Source organism: Podarcis raffonei, chromosome 12 (genome assembly GCF_027172205.1).
Source record: "Podarcis raffonei isolate rPodRaf1 chromosome 12, rPodRaf1.pri, whole genome shotgun sequence".
NCBI classification, from domain to species: domain Eukaryota; kingdom Metazoa; phylum Chordata; class Lepidosauria; order Squamata; family Lacertidae; genus Podarcis; species Podarcis raffonei.
Genome location: NC_070613.1, coordinates 44,730,471 through 44,750,121, shown reverse-complemented (window position 1 = coordinate 44,750,121; position 19,651 = coordinate 44,730,471). Strand labels below are relative to the sequence as shown.

General features: G+C 41.6%; 1 protein-coding gene across 1 annotated transcript in view; it reads left to right on the top strand.

Moving 5' to 3' along the window:
* Positions 1-16,554, top strand: part of TOPAZ1 (testis and ovary specific TOPAZ 1) — a 38,671-nt gene extending 22,117 nt beyond the window's left edge. The window contains exons 12-20 of the mRNA XM_053410405.1: positions 2,176-2,282; positions 4,148-4,214; positions 5,365-5,539; positions 8,601-8,701; positions 10,603-10,768; positions 11,752-11,916; positions 14,161-14,364; positions 15,216-15,399; positions 15,924-16,554. Of these exons, the coding sequence (XP_053266380.1) occupies positions 2,176-2,282; positions 4,148-4,214; positions 5,365-5,539; positions 8,601-8,701; positions 10,603-10,768; positions 11,752-11,916; positions 14,161-14,364; positions 15,216-15,399; positions 15,924-16,122 (1,368 nt within the window). The 3' untranslated portion in view covers positions 16,123-16,554. The remainder of the gene's footprint in view (positions 1-2,175; positions 2,283-4,147; positions 4,215-5,364; positions 5,540-8,600; positions 8,702-10,602; positions 10,769-11,751; positions 11,917-14,160; positions 14,365-15,215; positions 15,400-15,923) is intronic.
* Positions 16,555-19,651: the final 3,097 nt, after the last annotated feature.

The following is a 19,651-nucleotide window of genomic DNA, read 5'->3' as shown; positions in this document are numbered from 1 at the left end:
AATTTATCTGCTTCTTCTACACATCTTATCAATCACATAAATTATGTTCATTTTTATTTGATTTTATGCTTTCTCATGCTGAAGGTTGTGGGTCCAAAGGTCAACCCCTTTTAAAAACTGACTCGAAAAGAAAGTTACAGTCATACCTTGGGTTGTGAACGTGATCTGTGTGGGAGGCACGTTCGCAACCTGCAGCGCCACATCTGCACACACGTGTGATGCAGTGCGGCACTTCTGTACATGACGTCATTTTGCACTTCTGCACATGCACGAGCACCGAAACCCAGAAGTAACCCATTCCAGTACTTCCAGGTTTGGTGCTGTCCGTAACCCGGAAACGCGCAACCCGCAGCGTTCACAAACCGAGGTGTGACTGTATATGGACATAGAGCATATTTATTGAAAATACATTCTACCATCCACAGTCAATACACATAGAATTAAAAACTTGAGCCAAGAAATAGTATCAGCCTTGCAGATAATATACTAAGCTATTGTTTATTTACTGCATTTATATTCCACCTTTTTTCTCCAATGAACTCAAGGTGGCATATATACCGTATTTTTCGGCCTATAGGACGCACTTTTTCCCCTCCAAAAATGAAGGGGAAATGTGTGTGTGCGTCCTATGGGGCGAATGCAGGCTTTCGCTGAAGCCTGGAGAGGCCCCCTCTCGCTCTCCAGGCTTCAGGAGAGCCCCACCGCCAGCCCCACAAGCTTGGGGGACAGCGGGGAGGCGCAGCGCGCCTTTCCTGCTGTCCCCCGACTTGGTTAGAAGGCTGGCGGGGGGGAGAAGCCTGCTCCTCCCCGTCGCCAGCCCCGCAAACTCGGGGGACAGCGGGAGAGGCGCAGCGCGCCTTTCCCGCTGTCCCCCGACTTGGTTAGAAGGCTGGTGGAGGGCTTCCCCCTCCTCCAGCCCCGCAAGCTCCCAGAGCCATGCCAAAGCTGCACGCAGCTTCGGCATCGCTCTGGGTCCCGTTCTGGGGGCTGGCGTCGGGGGAAGCTCGGGCTTCCCCCGCCCCAGCCCCGTGCCTGGGGGGGGAAAATAATTTTCCCGCCTTTATTTCTCCCTCCCAAAATCTAGGTGCGTCCTATGGGCCGGTGCGTCCTATAGGGCGAAAAATATGGTAATTCCCATTTATTTGTTACGTTACTGTTTATATAACTAAGTTCATTGGGCAGTTTGTTCAGATGATTAAAACTGACTAAAGTTATGAATGCCATGGAGGTGTTTCTGTTCCTGTAATATTAAGGACTGTTTTGAAAGATGCTTTCTAGAATACCAGGGAGAAAGAATTTTAAAATATATATATATATAATGGGAGCATGGAGGATTGCAGCTGAATTTTGTACTGTAAATCGGTATAAGATTTGGAGAATTTGGACAGCTTTATAGAATTCTGGGTCATCCCTTTACATGATCATAAGCTGCTGTCATGTACTAGCTTCTTCTATAGGCCTCTGCAAAGGCTATAACATCATAGTATTTAGAAGACTCAACCCGGTCAGTACTAGGACTAACCTTAGACATTTTATACCTCAAGAAAAAAAATCAAAATTTACACCCTTCTTACATAACACAGAAGTCTACTAGCAGGAGGCGCAAAATTGGCATCCAAACTAAAATCTGTTGACTGAAGTGACTGCTTCATGTTATGATAAGCCCTGGCTTTACCATAGGAATAGTATAATTTGCATACCTGTGAGTCAGTGCAACTGTGAATTAAACAGAATTTGGCTGGAGGTTGGGAATGCTGTTGCCTCCAAAATCCATTTAGCTATAGAATTCTTCCACCAATTTTACCTTATCCCCAGAGCATAGGTTATATAAGGCTTTATACTAGAGATTGGCAACCTCTTTGCTGTTGAGGGTCGCATACAGTAGGGCTAATATTTTGTTGGCGGGAAATTCTGACAATTGGTGAAGCCTGAACCCAACCCCTTTTCTTTCTCTGCTTGGGGAAGGAAAGATCACTCATGCCAGGTAACAAAACTGATCACTTGTAGTGGGATTTTGAAAGCCAGTTGCCCAACACTGCTTTATACATAGATGCATTACTTCACTGTCTATTGTTAATCCCTTGTACAGAACATTGTAAACATATAATTGCTTAGGAAGTCTTCAGTGATATTCAGGTTTTTGGTGCTTTGGGGTTTATTTCCTTCCTGTCATAGCTTTGTGATGGTGGAATGGTTTTTAAAGACGAGCACATTGGCTGCATCACCTCATTCCTAAACCAACTACAAGTTTCCAGTCAGGAACAAGCTATTTTTTTGTCCAGGTATGTTCATCTCTTATGCAATCTATATTAAACCTAAAATATAAAATATATTTTGTCAACTACTTGTGCCATAAAATGCCAGTCTACGCATTTTATAAACTATTTTTCGATCTCAACAAGATGACAATATTAAATATTGAGTTATATTATTGATTTTATTTATTTTTTATTTTGGAAGCTGCCATTGAGGGCTCTTATGCTTTGTTTTGTTGTTGTTTAGTCGTCTTGTTCAACTCTCCATGACCCCATGAACCAGAGCATGCCTTGGAAACACTTTTTTCTCAAAGCTTCTCCTTTTATATGTCCATGGAGTTTTCTTAGGATGAACAAAAATGAATGAAGTTTGGCAATATCACTTTCAAATGAGTACATACAATGTGATAAAGATCTCCCATTTCTGAATTTTTATGTCTGGTTCAGCCATAACAATCTTGGTCTAATAAAGTATGGTTTATCAAACCCAAAATGAGAATTTGCTTATGTGCTTCCTCCTTTCGCTCATGCTCCACAATTAGGTCTCAGTTTATTAAACCATACTTCCTCTTTATATCCAAACCTGGGAACTGTAGTATGACACTCAGAGTACAAGCTAGGATATGAAACCAGGATCAGATCCTAGTTAAACCAGTTTCCCAGTTTGGATGCAAGAGAGAAGCTTCGGTTTAAGAAACCCTGGAAGTCCTTCATTGCAGTGCATAATGCTAATCTTCCATCTAATAAACAAACCATGGTCATTGCATCTGAACTGGGACTTGAACTTTCTGTTGGAGCTTGTGGACAGAGGAAGGAGGAATTGGAGCAAAACCCAACTAAGTAATTAATGAGCTATACTTGGTTATGCTTACCACAATCCCCAGTAAGTATGCAGAGTTGTTGGGTGAATTTAGGAGTAGAAAGAGGTAATTATTTAGACTGTAGGGACCAAATCCGAGGCCACAACAGGTAGGAGAATGGGGAAGCAGGAGGGAGATGCTGTTTGGGTAATGTCACTGTTAAACCCTCATTTTAGTAAGCATTGTCAGCATCTTTTATGAGCTGCTTCATCTGCCAATATTTAAAGTATTATGAAGGCTGTGCCCTCAAACCTTTTGCAATATTATTGTTGTGTAAACCCCAGTCTCCAAGTGGCAAGAGACTTCCAGCAGTACCAGTGCTTGCCCAGGGTTCAGTTTCCTTAGAATGAAGGTCAGTGGAGACTCTGGCGTCTTTAGAATATATGGTTTTATTTACATATATACAAGCTGAGCATAGGATGGAAAGGCTCACACAGTATTAACACTCCAACAGATCTTGCCTCCCCGTTAGGTTCTGAGGGAGATCCCCAGGACATAGCTCTGGGTCCAGCAGGGGCCCAAACACTCTCGCACACAGCCTTACCCCCTTTGCCTATTGTTATCTGCCCTAGGGTGATGTAGCATACAGCCAGGTGAGGTGGGAAAAGACCCACACATTTGTGTCTATGGGAACAGAGCAACCTCTTTGGACATGTCAATGGAAGTAATTAACTGGCTAGCTAAGGCAATTATCTTAACTTAAGAACTGGTTTGATTTCGTCTCACACAGGTTTCCTCTCACACATTCTAACCTCACATATACCGCATCATAGGCCTCGAAGGAACACAAAGATATCCACACTGAACCACACAAACATATAACACTATGAAGTATCCAGGTGCACACTTTTGTTGTATGCTACCCATGCCATGCAGCAGATTAAAAAAAACTGGATCATATTTTGATTGCAGAGTGTATGCTTTTTTGGGGGGGAGTGCAGCAAAATATAATTATTTAGAAAGTCACTTGTTGCTTTTTCTGTTAACTCCAAATTTAAGCTTTCTCAAAAGCAGATAACTCTTGTTCCTAAGATTTCAGGCAAGACATTTCCATAAGGCTAGCCTTTGTGGCTTGGATTCAGCAATTGCAGAATTTCAGGTACAGTATATACTCATTGTTTTAAAAGCAAGCTTGGCAGGACATCTCAGTACTAATCAAATCAAATGGAAGAAAGATACCTTGGAATCAGTAGACCTTGCTTCTGTATATCACATGGCGATTGGGTTGCTAAATGCTTGAATGTCATATTTGCTCTTGGTGGTTAAGTATTCATAAAAATATGGAGGGAAATAACTTTCCCTTCCAAAAGGAGAAATAAATGGGGCGGTGAGAGATTTAGGGACCTGGACTGCTAAAGCCTGCTTAAATGTCCCCCAATCTTCAGTCTCAGAAATCACATTGATGTATTTGTTAAGTATTCAATGTGAAAAGCTTGAAGATTGCTTCATCATGACTCCTAGCTAGCAGTTGCAATTCACCTGACTGCTACACTATCATCTTTCATAATCTTGGGTATTCTTCCTTCCTTCCTTCCTTCCTTCCTTCCTTCCTTCCTTCCTTCTTTCCTTCTTTCCAACCATAGTTGCTTCTCAGAAAGCTTGACTCAAATGCTTATACAGTGTGCCAGCCAAATGTGTCTGGTGACTTCATGGCACCGCATCTTGTTCATCTTTTTAATTGGAACAGAAAGTCATCTGTTGATCTTAATAAGTCCTGTCCAAGAAGATCCTTCCCTGAAGAAATCAGTCCTGATGGTAGCTGCTTTTGGAAGTACTAAATGTGAATGATATTAGGCTTGCACATGACGAAAACTTGACTTTTTGGCAGCTTTTTGCTGGAGAGAAAAGTTGTGGGTGCACCTGCATCCAAAGTTTTCATTGGAAAACCCACTGAAGGGGAACAAGTAGCACAGCCTAGCCTGAGGTAGATTGCAACCTCCATTGCTGCATTTTGTATATGTTTAAAAAGCTAAATAGAAACCCAAACATCTTTGTATTCAGCATCTTTGTTTGTCCCTATGAAGCTACTGTTAAACAAAATGTAAAGTATCTGTCAGCTGCTTAAGGCAGTTCATTTTAGATAATACTATGTATTTCCCTATTTGAAAATTAGATTGCATTTTGCAAGAATAATATCTGATCAATATGTATTGTTTGAAGAATAATTCAAATGCTTATTAAGTTTACTATGTTTGTGATCATATTAAATTATGAATAATTCTATTTACATTTTATTACTTTTTGAACAGCATTGCAAAGAAAAAGGTGACTGGGCCAAACTGGGAACTTTATACGTTAATGTGAGAAGTGGATGTGAAAATTTTGGTGACCTTGAAAAGTACTCATTGTGTATTGCTAACATCTTGACCGATTCAGTGACAGAAGAGAGACCAGGCGTTCCTTTTTGTGAATTTGCAGTTGCAGGTAAAATTTGTACAATATTGCCCATTATTCTGGAGACACATGCAAAGGGAACTTTAAGAAAAGTTAGGGGTATTTCACCAAAATATCATTTCAGCAAGTACTATCACCCCCAAGTCCTCTTCCAAGTGTAGCACCATCACAAATATTTCACAGGCAAACCAACCCAATGAGATTTTAGAGGAAGTTCACAGGCATGGAGAGATCTTTAAATAGTGCATCCACAGAAGTTCATCTAACACTGATATGTGTGCCTCATCTGCAGTGTGAGGAGTCAACCCATTACCCTTATATTCTGATTGTGTGGTATGTTCAGTAGGCTGTGGACAAGGGAACAGAGCACAGACCAAAACACATGTACCGTATTTTTCGTCCCATAGGACGCACCTACTTTTTGGGGGGGGGGAATAAAGGAATTTTTTTTCCCTTTATTTCCCCCCCAAAACCAGGTCGGGGAACAGTGGGATGGCGGCGCTGCGCCTCCCCGCTGTCCCCCGAGCTTGTGAGGCTGGCCTAGGTCCCCCGGGCGCGCAAGGCTTGCGGACACCTGCGTGAAGCACGGGGCATCCTCCGGAGGATGCCCCGCGCTGCCGGCTGCCGCCCGCAAGCCGTGCGCGCCCAGGGGGAGTTCCCCCGGGCGCGCAAGGCTTGCGGACATCTGCAACAAGCACGATACGTCCTCCGGAGGGCGCCCCGTGCTCCGCGCTGCAGGCTGCCGCCCGCAAGGCTTGCGGATAGCTGCCTGGAGAGCGAGAGGTGTTGGTGCGCAGCGACGCCTCTCGCTCTCCAGGCTTCAGCGAAAGCCTGCATTCGCCCCATAGGACGCACACACATTTCCCCTTCATTTTTGGAGGGGGAAAAGTGCGTCCTATAGGGCGAAAAATACAGTATGTTTAAAAGCAGGCCACAGCTTCATTATTTGCAGCAGGTAAGTGGATGTTGACATAGCAGTGGGGCAGGATTGGTTCTTGATTCAAAAAGACCTCCCTGGTGTTTGCTAACCCATCCTAGCACAACCACTGAGGCACTTGGGAGTTAACCAGCATCAAGAACCCGCTATAGCACAGGCCATGCATTTAGGATCCCACTGGCAAGCTGTGGTGAGCAATGTCAGGCCTGAGCCTCTGAGCTATGGCAGAGACCTGAAACATTGCCCCCAAGACCCCATATGAGGCTCCACCCTGCATTGGAGATTCTGCCCAGTGCAATTTCTGCCAGAGTTATGACGAAAGAGAACAAACTCCTATCAAAGTAGGCTTTCTACTGAAGGAAAGGCAAAAGCCTACCAAACACTTGACTTGGTACAATTGAGAACAAACCAGCCAGTATGGAGCCTCAGTGATATGCACTAAACCAGGATTTCCAGCTGTTTTTGGACAACAGTCCAGATCATCCCTGACCACTGGTTCTGCTAGATAGGGCTGATGGAAGTTGTAATCCAAAAACTGCTAGAGACCCAGTTTTGGGAAACCTTGCACTAAACCATGGGTAGGCAAACTAAGATCCAGGGCCCGGATCTGGCCCAAATGCCTTCTAAATCTGGCCAGCAGACGGTCTGGGAATCTGTGTGTTTTTACATGAGTAGAATGTGTCCCTTTATTTAAAATGCATCTCTGGGTTATTTGTGGGGCATAGGAATTTGTTCATTCCCCCCCCCAAAAAAATATAGTCTGGCCCCCCACAAGGTCTAAGGGGCAGTGGACTGGCCCCCTGCTGAAAAAGTTTGCTGACCCCTGCACTAAACCATAGGGGGGTGGATGAGGAGGTTCAATGAGGAAGGCCTGGTCAGGCATGTGGCAGTTCCTTTTAAGCAAGTCCTCACTTCCAGAGTTCCCATGAGAGCAAATGGAAACCCAGGGAAGACAAGGGTGTCCCTGACATGCCAAGAAGGTGCCAAACCACAAGTTATCTGATAAGGCATTTCCAGGCAGGAGAACACACAAAGCCATCATGGCCAGCTGGGAAGAGTCTGCACTGTGCCATCAAGGGACCTTTAATGGGATTCAGGGAATAGCTGGTACAATCTGCACCTTATTATGTTATTGTTGCCACAATACTAAGCACTCAGCACTGCAAAAGTAAAAAGATAAGGGCTGGTATCCTGGTGTACAGTAGTAGACATTGCCACTCACTAGGCCAATTTGGACATAGAGCTAAACAATAATATCGCATTGCAGGTACTACCTATGGAAATCATTGGGCTTGTGTACTCCTGCTTTTGACTTTGAATTAGCCACGCTTTACTGTCGTACTGTTGATTACTTTTGCTCTATAGACTTAATTGAAACAAGCCCAGGGCCTTTTATGATCTAAAAAAAGAATGGGGAAACTTTTTCAGCCAAAGGGCCACATTTCCTTCTGGGCCACTTTCAGAGGGCCACATGCCAGTGTTGAGTAGAGCCAGAGGCAGAAGTGAGTGGAGCAACAAATGTAATGGGGGGGCAGTAAGCTAGTTTCTACTCACACTTAAATACCCCCTCTATCCTCCATCCAGATAAATAAGAGCCATCAGAGTTCCAGGAGACATTCCAGCCAGGAATGCAAATACTCAGGATGCAAAGGGTGCAAAAAAATACTCGGGGTGCAAAGGATGTGGCCTGGGGAAGGTTCTGAAGGGCTGCATTTGGCCCCAAGGTCTGAGGTTCCCCACTCTTGATTTAGCTTTTAACGTGGTATCTGAGCCAACTGGCTCCATACTGATGGTGTTGGTTTCCTGGCCCTTAAATGGGCCGTATGTGGTGTGGTTGTGCCATTTTCTCCTGCCTTATTTGTCACCCTTCAAAACAGAGTTACAGCATAATAACTCTATGCACACTAGTCCCACTGTGTCCAGTGAGACATGCCACCTAGTAAGCATGTTGAAGATGGAAGCCTGCTAATCTGCTAGGTTTATTGTATGTCTTTAAAAAAGCTGTTTTCATGGGAAATAATTCAGATTATTTATTACCCAGAATGAATGTCACATTGGCACATATAGGAATGGGTAATCATTTAACTAGTTCCTCCATTGAAAAACATTATTTCAAGAAATCTAAAGCAACATGTTTTGTTTTGTTTTTTCTAGTTAAGGCTGATGCTTGTCACAATGAGACAGATACAACTTTATTGGGAAGGATTGGTATCGGTGCTATGTTTTCGTATTACAAACTGCAGCAGTGGCCAAAGGTACTTTGCTTCTTACAAGGCATACCCATGTGTCTTATCACATATTACATGAGCATGCAAGTAACATGACAATGGGAGCATGGTTTTGGAGATAGTTAATCTAGAAATTGAGGGTGTAGGTGGCGCTGTGGTCTAAATCACTCAGCCTAGGACTTGCCAATCAGAAAGTCGCAACGGGGTGAGCTCCCGTTGCTTGGTCCCTGCTCTTGCCAACCTAGCAGTTAGAAAGCACATCAAAGTGCAAGTAGATAAATAGATACCACTCCGGCAGGAAGGTAAACAGCATTTCCGTGCACTGCTCTGATTCGCCAGAAGCGGCTTAGTCATGCTGGCCACATGACACAGAAGCTGTACGCCGGCTCCCTCGGCCAATAAAGTGAGATGAGCGCTGCAACCCCAGAGTCGTTCACAACTGGACCTAATGGTCAAAGGTCCCTTTACCTAATTAGAAATTATTGCACACCTCGGCAGTGGGGGGGATTTTTACTGTTCCTTTACTCGTATTAATTACTAACAATAATGATTCCCACATTCCTATGATTATTCTAATTTGCTTCTGCCAACTTTGAATCTCTAAAATTCAATTAGATGGATGACCTTGGCAAACTTTTATAGGCAATTTAGAAGAAGACCAAAACAAGTTGTAATGCTTCAAACAATTATTGTGGTTATTGCATTGCTGTATTTAAATTTAAGTCGCACTCTTTTCAGTGGGAAAGTGCTTACTTCTCCTACTTAAGTCAGTGGAATTTTAAAAGTACTTAACTTTGCCTGATCATGCACAATATATACTGTATAAGCAAGATAGCGTAAGAAGTACTTTGGCTGAAACAGTGCCTTTAAGTGTTTTCTGAGTGGGGATGGATTTAATTATAAATTGATCAGCAGTTTCAAGCAGCGTCTGTGAATGCTTGGGGGTTATATATATACCGGTAGTTCTAAGTTAGTTTGTTTTCAGAGGCATACACATTCTTGGGAACTGTAGTATGGGTTTAGGGGAGGCAGTGTTTCTTTCCTTACCTGTACATCATGGTTATTAAGGGTTATGTGGAGGACATGCCAAATTTAAAAATTGTTTCATTTGCTAGACTTGGTTAATTGGTTATATATGTGGCAAGGTTTTCCCGCTGTGACAAATGGACTTGGCAATTTGCTTTTAAAGGGTCTCATTTGCCTGATGCTTGCTCTCCTCTTGAGGTGTGTGTGTGTGTAAAAAATATTGGAAATTTCCAGCCAAATTATTCGTGTAAAGGCTTAGGAGCCAGGGTAATGCTTGGTATACTACATACTCATTTTTATAAGTTCAAAGTGGTTTTGGCAATCATTGAACACATGCCAACAAAGCAATTTGCCTTTTTGGACCCCTAAGCTGAAATTGCAAACCATACAGGTATAAAAATACTGGTGCCTTTTAATCTTGAATTAAATTTATAAGCAGAAGACAATTCGTTGTGTGAAGGGAGTGCAGCTCAAGATGCTTGTGTATTGTGCTTTGGCTGAACCAATATTTTCCTGTGGTGGAGGATAACGTCCTTGTTCAGATTGCTCCTCCCACTAGACTAGGGCTAAACCAATTAGGCTTCAAGGCTCCCTTTTGGGAGGCAGCAGCCAATATTCAGTCCTTTGTCCTGACTGGTCCGAAAAGAAACAAGTGGGGGGAGCAACCCAAATGAGGATGTCATCCTATCAAAGCAGAAAGGAGCTTATCGCAGGTAAAAACTACTGCTCCTTTCCATGCTCATTTTTTTCATACTTATCAGTGTTGCTAGCTAAGAACAAAAAAGAACAATCACCACCCCTTGTGCTTAGGAGTATACAGTGTCATGCATGAACAAGTATTCTGAGACAAAAAACTGATACTATGGTAATTCTCTATGCTGCTTTCCCCCTTTGTATCATAGGCCAAGAAGGTTCTGGATACGCTTCATGCCTTAAAGATACATTTCACATTTTTGAAAGGACTTCTTGGTCAGGAGAGGTTGGCATCACGGTGCCACATTGTTAACATTGCTGTGGAAATATTTCTCAAGTGCAGGAGCCTAAATGGAGCATTATGGGTATTGAGAGGTACACTTCTTTATTAACAGAAATAAGCAAGGCTTAAAATGACACGTGTAGGTTCTGCCTTAACGTTACAGCGGAAATTGAGAGAGCCAAAATATGTGGTTGAAGTCTCAAGCTGACATTTACTCATATTTCTGAGAATTTGCTGACAGAGGCTTGGTGAATAATTAAAGTACGTTGACAATAGTGCAGAATAAAGGAAGCAAGGGGAACTGTCCGTCATCTAAAATTTGGTCTCCTTCATATTTCATGTCTTGCTAAATGCAGAAATGTCAAATCCTTACCTCCCTTGCATTTTTAAGGAGAGCAACTTTCTCTCATTAGTTATATAACGTTTTGTGAGATTAATGGCCTGTTCCATAACAGTGCGGCACAGTGCTGTGCAGATGGTCCCTTGGTGCTCTTGACTATGTTTAACCCCAGCTTCTGCTGCTCTGACCTGCTGCTGTGCTTCAAGTGACACTTTTTTGTTAGCTGTTCCAAGCAGTAGCCAACCAGGAAATGAACCCCATAGACCTGCGGCTTCTGGAGGGGGGATATATGATATATGACAGTATATCCTCCAGTCACACATTTTAAACTCCTCTCTCTCTCTCTCTCTCTCTCTCTCTCTCTCTCTCTCCCCCCCCCCCCATCCTGTGCAAATACCTTGGGGACACCTGGTTTCTGTCTCAGTCAGGAACTCAAGCTTGTCAACAAGGCTAGGCCAAACTGATAGTTTTCCACATAAGCTGCCAAGATAACACTCAAGACTTGGCAGCCTCCATACATTTTCATGAGATTCGCAATGGTCAGTACAGTAGTTCATAACTGGACATCAAAATTATTTTCCTCAGGCTCTGCATGGAGAGCAGTTCTTTGTTAAATAGCTGAATGCAAGGTGGGCAGTCATCTGGGATCTTTCACAAGGCCCTATATTATTTCGTTTGTCAGCATTCATGGCCTCATTTTAATCGCATTTAAAATACCAGTATTAATCTCTCTAGAGTCGGAATGGATAATAAGTACTCTAACATGGCCTTGTGATCGAATGGATGTCCTCAAGCGACATAACCTGCTATATGTAATAGCATCTGAGTGCATTGCAAAGAGCCGTTATGGAGAAGCATTTGAAGTCTTGCAAAATCTACCAGGCTTCAGGAATTCTTGTAGTAAGTGTTCATAATTCCATTCTCAATGGCTAGTAAGCATCTATTGACTTTTAATCAGATACTAAGATAAATTGGTATTTTATGCTGCAAGTTCTTGATAGAGATGGCTCATTTCATAAGAAAGGTTTTCCTTCCATTCTCTTCCTGAAAGGAGAGCAACTGTTCAGTTTGAAACAACTGCTTCTTTCTGTTTTTTATCCTGTCTCTTCTGTTTTGAGGTCTATAGAATTAAGAAACGCACAAGGTGTTTTTGTTTTGGTAAGACCTTTCAGAAATCTACAAAGCAGGATACACCTGGCAATAGTATGTATCTAGGTAGATACCATGTTGCATCATCGCTGCCATTCATATACAGTGGTACCTTCGGTTACGGACGGGATCCGTTCCAGAGGTGCAGCTGTATCCTGAAAAGTCTGTAACCGGAGGCGCTCTTCTGCACACGCGTACGGCATGATTGACCGCTTCTGCACATGCGGCAAAACCCAGAAGTATACACTTGTGGGTTTGCTGCATTCGCAACCCGAAGTCTACATATCCAGAGGAATATGTAAGCAGAGGTACAACTGTATATATTTTAATCTCAAGTATTTGTTCCCTGCGGGCAGTCTGCATTCGGTTGGTTCTCCTTTGAAATCAGAAGGGGGAGGGGCTAAACTTATTGGTTAGCCTTCAAGAAAGCTCCTCCAGAAACAGGTCCTCCTACCTTTAAGTCATGAAAGTAGTCTTTGCTGGGGATCTGACCTGCCTGTCCTTTACAATATATTCTTAATCTGCCAATAAAACTTTAAAGATGCAATACCTTGATGCTTGCAGGGTAGAGGCAAAGGAAGTGTAAAGGGAGGCCTTGGGTGTCAGGAAATGAATGAGGTAAACACATTGGGCAGAGCTGATCAGAGGAGCAACAATGTGTACTCCTGAAAATGATTCCAAGAGATGGTGGGGCAATTTTGGATGAGATTGGAATGAGAACAGATTTACTGAGATGGATTATTTCTTGGCATATAGCAGTGTTGGAACACTTTGTGGACTTACAGTGTGGAAATTAGAGTTAAAATTCCTTGAATGTCAGTTGCTGGAAAACCACAGCAGAAGAACTATCTTGTCAATCACTGGGAAAGGGGACGCTGTACCACATAGACCTTAGGTCTGATCCAGGTCAGCCATGAAGCTTGCTGGATGGTCTCTGAACTATTTTTAAGTCTTCGCCTATACTTCTGTATTGTGAGGGGCAATAATGGGATAAATATTTGTATATTAACATTTATATACTGCCCATATATGGGTGGTTTCTACACCATTCAAATACAAAATATAAAATTTAAATTGTAAGCATGAAAACCAATCATAAGACAATCAAGGCAGTGGAAGCCAACCCAACACAGCAACTGAAAACAATTTAAAACAACATAATACCAGCCAGGGGGAGCAACTTGGTTCTGAGTTCTAAAAGTACTAAAATAATTTTATGATTAAGATTCAAAGACTTAGCAAAACCAAAAGGGATCATAGTGTGGGCACCAGTCAGTCTTCTCTAGGGAGGCCACTCCACCACAAATAAGACCCTTTCTCTAGTCATTAGTTGGCTTGCCTTGCTAAGCAGGAGAACCTGGACAAGGGTTTCTGATGAAAACGAATTCTTGGGCAGGTATAAATTAGAGCAGGTGGTCCTTCAGGGGGCCTGGCTAAAAGCAAATAAGGGCTTTAACAGTTAAAACTACTGCTTTTAATTGGGCTCAAAAACAGACTGGGAGCCTCCACAGATGTTCACTGTTTGCCCACCCAAACTCTTTAGAGGGGTTAATAAAACAATTACCTATGTATCTCAGGATGCAGGATTTAAGCTGTTAGTTTTGCATATCACAATATATTTGTAACTTTTTTTGCTTCTCATCAAGATCCATTTCTGTGTAGCATTTATGATATGAAAATAATAATTATTGCTTAGTGTACACACTTCTGAAATATTTCGTTTAGCAGAAAACCATTCTGCAGTACAGTTATTCGAATACAAGAAGAAATGATGCCTCAGGTGGCCGGTGTGTGTGTGTGTGCGCGTGCGCGTGCGCATTCTAAGCAGAGTTGATTTGTTTATGAAAATGAGAGAAACTAGGATCTTCTTTTTTAAAAAATCTTAAAACAGAGAGGGAAATCTTTGCTGTAGTTTTCCACTATTATATTGCTGAAACCAATGTTCTACTTAATAATTGAAGAAAATTAATCACTTGTAATGTTTTTCTTTTGCAGATAGTTTGGATGTATCCCAGTACAGGAGTTTATTTAATAAACTGCTAGGTGCTTCTTTGGAAAGCCAGAAGCTTCAAATATCATCTACTGTAGTAGATTTCATGCTTGCAAAGAACATTCCCGTTGAATTTGATTTACTTAGAGCATTAATCACAGCACTTGGAAGAGGCTGTTGGTGGCTTAAAGCCAGAGCACATTATAAACGTAAGCTCTCAATGTCTACTACATTACTAGTTGAAGAACTTCAGTTATGCTGCAATCTTAAATGCACTTATCTAGGAATAAGCTACATTGAATTTAGTAGCACTCACTTCTGAATAGATATGATTCATGTTGCATTGTTAGAAGAGTTCAGGCTGCAGTCTAACCCACAATTACACATTAACAACTAGATATTGAAGAATTCTGCCCAAAATTATTTTTGGGAGATCTCTTGGGAGCTCCTGAAGGTACAATATAGCTAAAGAAGTACTCTGCTTTGTTTGACTTTTTATGACTTGCTTTAAGATATTGACCTGTGCTATAATTATTCAGAAGACCTGTCTGATATGTGTTGCCATTCCAAGCAAACCCAGCATTTTCTAGATTTCCTCGATTTGTGCTTTAGAATGAATCTACAGCAAAAGGAACATTCAGTGACAACTTCTCTTTTTGAAAAGTAGTAGGTTGCTAACCTTGTCTGGAAAAAGTGAGGTGGGAAAACAAAAGCTGGTCTGGTCCCAGATTGTAGCAAAATTCAATTGCAGAACTTTAAAACTGAAGTTTAGAGTTTTCTAGGTTTTAGGAATAAGAACAGCTTTGGACTTTTCTGAACAAGTAGTGGAGGTTTGCCACCTCTCCTTGCCTTCAGTTTTTGAGACTGTCCAAAACAGCAATTATAGTAGGATGGAAATTGGAAACAGTTAGAAGTAGTCCAGAAGCTCAAATAATATTGGAAGAAACTGTTTTTCAGTAAAGCAGTAGATGATCCAAGTACCCACACACAAACCTAGAGATGTGTGCTGTTTAGTACAACTTTGACACCTTCTTTTACATAATTTACTGTCACTTTTTAGATGCTTTAGCATTGGGTTGCTACCCACCACTGGAAGGAAATCTTCACCGTAAACTTCTTCTGATTCCCTCTTACATGACTGAGATTGAGATGCTGTTAGCAATTGAAATTTTCTTGGTTTCTAATGCTAGTAGTATTCAGAGTCCTGGTGCTTCCAATCAAATACTTCAAATAGTACTGAAAAGGTGAGTTCATTTGCTTTTCCAAGTGCATGATTCTGTATCCTCCCCTCAGCTTTCTTGCTTATGTCTTTGATTTGCGTCAAGGAAAAGAATCTTATGATAATTAGTTTAAATCAGTAACTTATAAAATACAATAAATACCTAATTTCTTCAAAGTCCTTTTTGTAACATGTTGCCAGTAATAGAAACCTGGTTTTATTTTGTCTTTTTGAATTTTCTCCTCCTCCTCCTCCCCCCACTACTGTTGGTGTTGTCTTCTAATTTTGCACCATTTCCTCATTTTTTTGTGATCAGTCACACATTAGTTAGGAAAAAAGCTTGTTGTGGAAAGGAGCTGGTTCTTCCACGTAATTGCTTCATTTCTGCTGACACATTACAGTAGTTATCGTTTGTTCCCAGTTGAAAGACACAGTTAAAGCACATTTGGGGAGGAAAGGCAGGATGGTAGTTCATATAACACTGCTAATCATCTTAGAATGACTGGTTGCTGGTTGTAACTTTTCTTGATTGTGAAAACTCTTTTTCAGATGTGAAGGCAAGGATGATAACTATCAATGTGCAGTGGAGAGGTTGATTCAAGCTACTAACATATCTACTCCAAAGCTTTTCATAAAGCATTTCACAGTAAATAGTGGCACGGAGCAAGTGTGTGGTTTGGAAAACATTTGTGCACTTGAGTGGTTGAAAGAGAATATGAAGTGGGCAGGAAAAGTCTGGCTTTTTTAGTCATTGATAAGACTTCAGTTATAGTAATCACTGTTCAAAATAATGAATCAATAAATGGTTTCTGTTGTGTTGAAACTTCCCATTGTTAATTTTATATAATTCCGTTTTCTAACCTTTTTTTATGTTTTAACTTCAGTAACCCAAATAACTGTTGCGTTTAACAGGCTCCTGACTTAGCAGATACTTGTTTTTTTACTACAAATTCAAGATCTACCAACCAGGTGCTAAAGACATAGAATTAAACTGACCACATTCGGATTTTAGGAATTTGTAGCAGAACTGATCTGCTACAGTCCTTTTACACAAGTATTCTCTTGGTTAGCTTTCTTCATTTCAGCCATCTAATTTAGGTGGGAAAAGTTGCTTCTGTTTGTTTGCCAATTTGCAAATTACACAGAGATCTTCCAGAATAAACTAATCTACCTGCTGCAAGCCCTTGACAATAAGCTGTGGAATCCTGCCAAGTACTGGGTCTTTTTCCTAATACAAGAAGTGTGGTAACACCAGAGAGCAGACCATTTTCCTCCTACCCATCATGCATGAGGATGTCAAAGTTTTGAGACCATTTAAGCCTTATTCCTTTTATTACTTGAAAAAGGAAACTTGAGTGTGAGCTGGGAATTCCCCGATTCAAATCTGAACTCTAGTTGTGTAGTACCTCAAGGCACTAGTTGTGTAGTACCTCAAGGTCCAGGGGGTGTGGGGAGGGGTTTAAGGAGCAGCCACAGCTGCCTCTTTCAAGGAATCTGGCATCATCCCCTCGTGATGCAATAGCTGCTTCCTAGGCTCACCCCACCTCTAGCTCAAGTCATGATGCGGCAAGAGTCAAGAGAGTATGTAGTGGGCCAAATCACTGAAAGTACCGTGTCCACATCCTCAGGCATCAATTGAAAGTGATCCCACAACATCAGTTAAGACTTGGCTCTGTTAAAGTAGTATTCAACTTAGCATGATGTAGGTGAGCGATTTTATCCTCAAAGTGCCTGGCAAACGTACTAACAGCAGGCAAGCCTGCACAAATCATTCTCAGTCCTTTTCCATCTGCAGCACACTGATAATGCAGCTAATTTACCTCACATGACAGTTGTAAGGATTACAGAGAATCTCCTTTGGAGGATTTTGAATATTTAATATTCTATTGTATTGATGCACTTTATTTGAAAAACGGCAGTAAGGGAACAAAGGATTTGCTGAGTTCTCTAGTATTACAGTCTTCATCTCTTTGCCATCTTTAGGTAGACTTATTTGCAAACTAGTTAACTCCACAGTAGGCAGAAACAATATTCATACAACAAAAATATAGAACACTTGCCAGAGTATCAAATTTCCATTGAGATATGAATAAGCTCAAATGAGGAAAGAGGAATTGTGTTAAAATAAGTTGCTCTATTTGCTAGTCCTTGTTTATAGTTTGTGTTCAGTGCTTTTTCTTTTTTACAACCCAAGGATCCATTCAACATTCTGGCTGGGTTTCATTTCCTATCAATCACATGCATGAGGCCAATAAATAGATTTACTGGTGAGAAAGTTAAGTGCTTAAGGTAAGTTATACTTGGCAAAAGGACCCACGCCTCAACGGTTTTGCGTCAATTGGATACGAGCAAAATGGTCACCACTTGTAATATACGTAGTTTAGAAGTTTAGTTGTAGGGAGTTCTCTAGTCCCATCTGTATATTGAGCATGCTCAGAACAACTGCTGCCTTGGAAATGAAAATAGGTTCAGGGAGTCTTCAAGGATTCTAACCAAGAGCAACATTTATAATTACAGTAGCAGAAACCATGGAGGCTTCTTACTGCAGGCGAAAGGGGCAGTGCCCTCTCACAGCAAAAGACTACCATCTTTTCCCACTTGTGCTACAAGACACACTTGCTTCACCCCAGAAGTCAGTTCTGGCTGCTGTGTGAGTGCATCTATCCTGACCTGTGCTATGGCTCACCTGCTCCCATGCACCTGCCAGTCTTTTATCCAAGAAGGAAATATTTGTGCTCCCACCTCTACTCCCATTCCCCGATCCCAATCTTGTATTACGGAGCCTGTAAGCAGCTGGTCCAATGCCACTGACATGCCTCTAGGGTGCCATTTCATGCACCTAATGAAGGGGTCGTAACCCATGGAAGTTCCTTGCTGCTTTTGTTCTAGTTTTCCTGCTTGGAAAAACTTCCCGTGTCACTTTGGGAGCTTTTGCAGTGTGCAGATTCTTAATATGCACGCTTATGAGCTTCTCAAAAGGCCCCTTACATGGTGGATTAAACTCGGTTCCGATTTTATAAAATATCCTATTATCCTGAAGACTATTAAAGCACATATAAAAATTTGGATGAATATAAAAAATAATGATGACCCCTATCAGTATGAGAAATTAACAATATGGGCCAACCCAAAATTAAAAATTGGAAGTCAAGTAATAATTTGGCAAAATTGGATGAAAAAAGGTATTTTGACATTGAATCAATTAACTGATGAAAATTACAAATTTGTGGAATATAAGACTTTGCAAGTAAAGTATGGATTAACCAGTGAAACACAATGGCAATACATCCAATTGAAACATGTTGGAAAGGCAGTTTGGCCCTGATGCTATAGCAGCATCGAAAACGCCCATGCTGCTACAAGATTTAATTTCTGCAACAAAAAACTCTACACTTGCACTATATAAAACCCTACTCAACAGGAAGAAATATAATTTAGAATATAATAGACAAAAATGGAGTGAAGAATTAGGGGTACAGATAACAAATGATTTATGGGGGTCAAGTATAAAATCAACAGAAACAGCATCTATGGATCTAAGACTAAGACTTATCCAACAGAAAATAATATTCAGAGTCTACTGGACTCCAGCAAAACTAAACCAGAAGAAAATAACAAGTGCAGACAACCGCTGGAGATGTGGGAGTAAAAATGCGAACTTAGTACATATGATGATTAACTGCCCGATGATAAGATCATTTTGGTGTGAGGCGAGGATATTTATAGCAAGAGTAATAAAAAGAAATTATTTAGGGGAATTGAATTTAATCAGCCTTCTTTATGGTCCAGCTCTCACTTCCATACATCACTACTGGGAAAACCATAGCTTTAACTATACGGACCTTTATTGGCAAGGTGATGTCTCTGCTTTTTAAGATGCTGTCTAGGTTGGTCATTGCTTTCCTCCCAAGAAGCAGGTGTCATTTAATTTCGTGACTGCTGTCACCACCTGCGGTGATCATGGAGCCCAAGAGAGTAAAATCTCTCTGCCACTGCAGTCCTTGCAGTATATATATATCAGTATACGTATATCCTGATGTATACAGTACGTATCTTTATTCCCCCTGTCCTTGTTCCTGCTATGGCACATCACTCTCTGCTTCTCCCCTGCCTGGGGGGGGGGGGAGGGAGAGGGGTGCCATTTTGTGGTTCGCCTCAGGCGGCAAAATGTCCCGGGCCGCTAATATCCCACCCCACTTTTTTATTGCTATTCCCCACAGCTCAAAGCAAAGGGCCAACGGCAGCCTCTACTGCCCATGCGCAGAAAGGCGGCGGGG